At 35.5% G+C, this 4,601-nt stretch overlaps 2 protein-coding genes across 2 annotated transcripts in view; both read right to left on the bottom strand.

Moving 5' to 3' along the window:
• The window catches only part of LOC117124290 (heat shock 70 kDa protein IV-like), a 9,515-nt gene extending 7,796 nt beyond the window's left edge, over positions 1-1,719 (bottom strand). Inside the window, exon 1 of the mRNA XM_033270474.1 lies at positions 1,348-1,719. Within this exon, the coding sequence (XP_033126365.1) occupies positions 1,348-1,532 (185 nt within the window). The 5' untranslated portion in view covers positions 1,533-1,719. The remainder of the gene's footprint in view (positions 1-1,347) is intronic.
• Positions 1,720-3,529: 1,810 nt separating this feature from the next.
• The window catches only part of LOC117124292, a gene marked incomplete in the record, with an annotated part of 7,822 nt that continues 6,750 nt past the window's right edge, over positions 3,530-4,601 (bottom strand). The window contains 1 exon segment of the mRNA XM_033270475.1: positions 3,530-4,505.

Genomic DNA, 4,601 nt, shown 5'->3' with positions numbered 1-4,601 from the left:
AGAAGTTGGGGGGGGGGGGGGGGCAGGGAGGGACTTTCACAACTTGGGAAACTAGACCACCTCAGCCCCACGATGGTTAGGGCTGAGGTAAGAAAATTTATGATTATGACACTCCTAGATGGCCGGAATTTTTTTTAAATTTTGATTATTACGACGTCATTGCGAGATTACGTCAACGTAACACTGGAGTTTGTAAACTCGTGATATCACTAATTAAATAAATCGAAATAGACCTGTCCATGTAAAAGGCTGTATAATTATTGTTCAATAACGGGTATATAAAATTCAATTAACTCTAATTTTTGGAAATTAGGAATAACAGGAACCTATGTATGCAGATAATATTATACACTAGTATATAGGCCATAGGTACGGGTCATAATAATATAAAAAAGGAATAAATCGTTTATAGTAGAAATTGTGCACTTTTAAGTTTGTAAAAATATTGGCCTACACGCTTCCAATTTTAAAAACGTACAGTAAATTGTTTTTACAATAAATTTAGCCTCTGATAACCTTTCCCATTGCATCTATAAAATCGATGTAATGGTTACTGAGATTGTTACGAAATACAAACAATTGAGTTTTTACTCGGTTTTGGTCCGGAAATACGTACCTCACTTGGAAAAGTGAACAGACAAAATTCATGACAGTCATGCGTAATTGTAATTGTTATTGTATTGTTATTGTTGGACAACTGATGTGATGTTCCCCATACTTTAAAAAGTAGGGGGGGGGTGTCTTCCTGTCCCCACCAAACGACACCCATACATATTAACAAATGTCTTTTATCTTTATTATTATAAAAGAACGTTGCTAAAGACCATGAAATCCCTGGCCCAATAATGGTCTTTAATTGGAGGGAGACATGTCTATCTATCTAACTAACGGAATTAATACTTTTTTCTGGAGAATCCCTAATGTGATTTAACATTCAATTTGATATGAGTTGTTTTTGATTATTTTTCTGATTGGGTTCAGACGTTACTACTGCACTAAACACAAGCTCGATGGTCTATAGCGCAAAGCTACCTAGTTAGCTGGAAGTCATGGGTTCGATTCTCACCGGATTGCGAGTTTTTTCGCAAGTAGGCCTATTTGAGAAAAATATATTGAGTTCACGGCATGCAGTACGACAATACGTCAGAAAGAAGAATGTCATTCCTCATATACTTCTCCTTCAATATCAGTCGAGAGTTGATTCCCTCAAAGGCTTATTTTTCAACCCCACATCCACCCAGGGGTTTCTAGAGCACTAGTAAAATAATCTATTTTAGCAAACATAATAATAAAACACTATAACATCAATAAATCTATTAAAAACTATATCAACGTATAATAACTTACATTGCAACTTGGTTTTTGGCAGCATCTCCTATCAACCTTTCGGTTTCTGTAAAAGCAACATAGCTAGGTGTTGTCCTGTTGCCCTGATCGTTGGCAATAATCTCGACTTTACCGTTCTCAAAAACACCAACACATGAATATGTTGTTCCCAAATCTATTCCGATTGCTGGAGCTTTTCTCGCCATTTTTTACAATGCTGCAAAATAAATAGCTATGTTCGTACTATTCACACAAACTGTTGTGGTTTTCACAATTATGTAACCTTTAAGGATCCGTGAAAGTTTATTTTCCTTATCGTGGGAAGACCCTACAAACCGTCATATTTATAACCTCTCGCGGTTAGAGCGAAGGAAGACGAATATTCTCGATCGACGAATATCAAAAACAAACCATTACGTCACAGAACGGACGATCCCATTTCATTCTAGAACCTTCACCATCTCATATTAAATAAGCATCTCATATTAAATAAGCAATGCATTCACATTGTCAGCCTTGACAGCAATATTAACTGTACACTTCTAGTCAGTGAATACTCAGGAACTTGCAAACGAGTTCACAATATCCTTGCCTTTGCGTTTCTTTATATTTTTGTGATTAGGCCTATAATTTTACTGATACCTTCTTTCTAATTATCGACTGTGCAAGCCCGTACATCTCATACCCTCAAAAGCTCTATTTCCATATTCCCTGGTAACTGAGTTTTACAACAATAAACAGAAAAAAAGTACTACTGTCAGAAACATAATCTTATATTGATAGCAATAAAACGACTAATGTAAATGTACGTCGTCGCTAAGGTTTCCTATTTATGCTAACTACAGTATTCCCAGGCCAGTCCATGCTTCAGTGAGCATTATAAACGTCATCGTATTTTATGTATCTAGGCGTACTGTAGGCCTACAGTATCGCACTATACCGTACAAGGTAAAGTATTTCAGTATTGCAAACGCGGAATTTTTATTTAATTTTATTTCAGTCCAAATGAAAATGATTGGCATAATGTAGGTGAATAGTTAGATTGGTCAACAAAATGTTCGTCACATTAGGTAATACTGGTGAAGATGCTGCTATGAAAAATCTACAGATTCCATTTCACATTATTTTATATTTAAACAAATCAACAAAACCTCCCAAAAGAAAAGCAAAACACCACAATATTTGCGATTAATAAAGAATTTTAAAATGGTAATGATTTGTACATCTTAATCGCTTTTAAGCAAAAATGTATATCACAAATTCTATTATAAACAAATTATAGGATTACTGAAAAATAAGTGAATGACATTGATGATATTCATTATATTTTACGAGAAGTAAGAAAACATAATTTTTCCGTCGTCTTCTCACACCGTTAATTTTGTGTCGTAAGCATACACGATTCCAATCGCGAGTAATCATTAAAAAACATGGGAATGGTAATCTGATATAGAGGCTAGGGACGGCGGCGTCAGAATTTGACCAACGGAGGAAGAGGATAATGCGATTGAAAGAAACTAGGCAAGGGAGATTGAAATCATGAGGCCGTTAGTCCCTTCCCCAAATGTTTTTACATGAGACCTGACCCCACCCATTTTTTACAGGTCCATGTCGTACACTACAATTTAATTATTATAATCATCATCTACCATGGGCGGATCCAGAGATGTACTAAAAGGGGGAGGAGATGCCGGAAGAAGGCCGAAAGTGGGTCCGATCGAAATAACAATACTCTAGGAGTCGGGGCATGCCCCAGCAAAATTGCTGTGTTCTAGATGCCGGAAAATAACCGCTAAGGCCTTTTGGGGGATCAATTTTTTCTTTTTTTTTTTCAAAAAGGGAGGGAGGGGCGCCCCGGGCCAGGTGGGTCCCCTTGTCTACATCATAATCATCATCATCACCACCATCATCATCGTCAGCATCATCACCACCATTATTTTAACGTTCATTTGCAATATCTCACTGCTCGGCGTCGGCAGTCAATTCTGATGTTTTTTCCCCTTTAACAGTGGCTGATTCAAGGAGGGGAAAGGGGAGGGCGAGACGACAAGCCCCCCCACCCCCTATATTTTTCAAAATTATTTAATAAAATTGAAAAAAAAAGAAAGTATTAATCAAATTTTGATTATTGATCTAACTGATATTGATAAACATATTAGTATTGTTCCATGTAGGGTAGTAATACAAAACTGATGAGACATTCTTAACACATATGATGAAAAACATTTAATTGATACGTACAGAATAGCTACATAGGTTTACAGGATGGGCCTGCATCAGTAACACCGAAATTATGTGCCATTAAAATATAAAAATAATTTTTTCACAGCAGAGAAGAATTACAACATACCGGTACTGTATATGTGGCAATTCTGTTTTAAATTATGAAAAAAGCTCTTACAAAATACCTATCAATTGTTTGGGGTGGGTGTATTCCACCATGGCTACCCATGGATATGCGACTTGTTATACTCTGTCGAAACTACTTTATTGTGATTGGTTGTAGCAGATGTACAAACCAAGAAGCAAAGCCTGTGTGAAACCTTGTCAATATTTATCATAATTGCCATTAATTATGTGTTAAAACCATGCTTAAGACTCAACCATTCAGAGGAGAAAAAAAAAAATCACAATTTATAGCACCATATCACAGAGCCAATGATTTGACAACGTACACAATTCAATACGACTGCAAGTCTTTCTTGCAATTTGCACTGTCTCCATAGTTGCAATGTATTTGGTTAAAGAAGGTCTAACTTTATAAGCACGGATCTTGACTCCGTCACGACTGTATACAAAATTATGTTTACTAACTTGGTCGATAATTTCTGCTTGCTTGAACTATAGAGCTGTAGCACTAGTTTCAATGACCTGCACCCTAGCCTTACAGAATTTACATTCAATTTTTTAAACTACATTTTACAAGTACAGTATTCTGTAGCTGTGGTTTAGTATAATTATATACATTAGCAAACAATGTGTGCAAGATTTTATTACTTTTCACTCTTAAACATGAATCAGTCTCAAACATCCACTTCACAAATAAACTACCTACATCTCAATGAGTTGTTAATGTTTATATACATTTTCTCCAGTGCATTAGACATTGGCTTGCTTATAATTGTTAGAAATACAGCCTCAAACTCAAATTATGGCTTTATACAAAATAAAAAAATAATATAACATTCTGCATAACATTTACAAAATTAGTCACTGGTAAAAATTGTACAAAAAGACTTACAAAAATGATATATATAATATTAAAATCCATTTGC

This window comes from Anneissia japonica, unplaced genomic scaffold (assembly GCF_011630105.1).
Source record: "Anneissia japonica isolate Jap-2015-1 unplaced genomic scaffold, ASM1163010v1 scaffold288012_len1326614_cov192, whole genome shotgun sequence".
Classification (NCBI taxonomy): domain Eukaryota; kingdom Metazoa; phylum Echinodermata; class Crinoidea; order Comatulida; family Comatulidae; genus Anneissia; species Anneissia japonica.
Note: the sequence above shows the minus strand (reverse complement) of the source record. Positions and strands in the feature narration are given on the sequence as shown.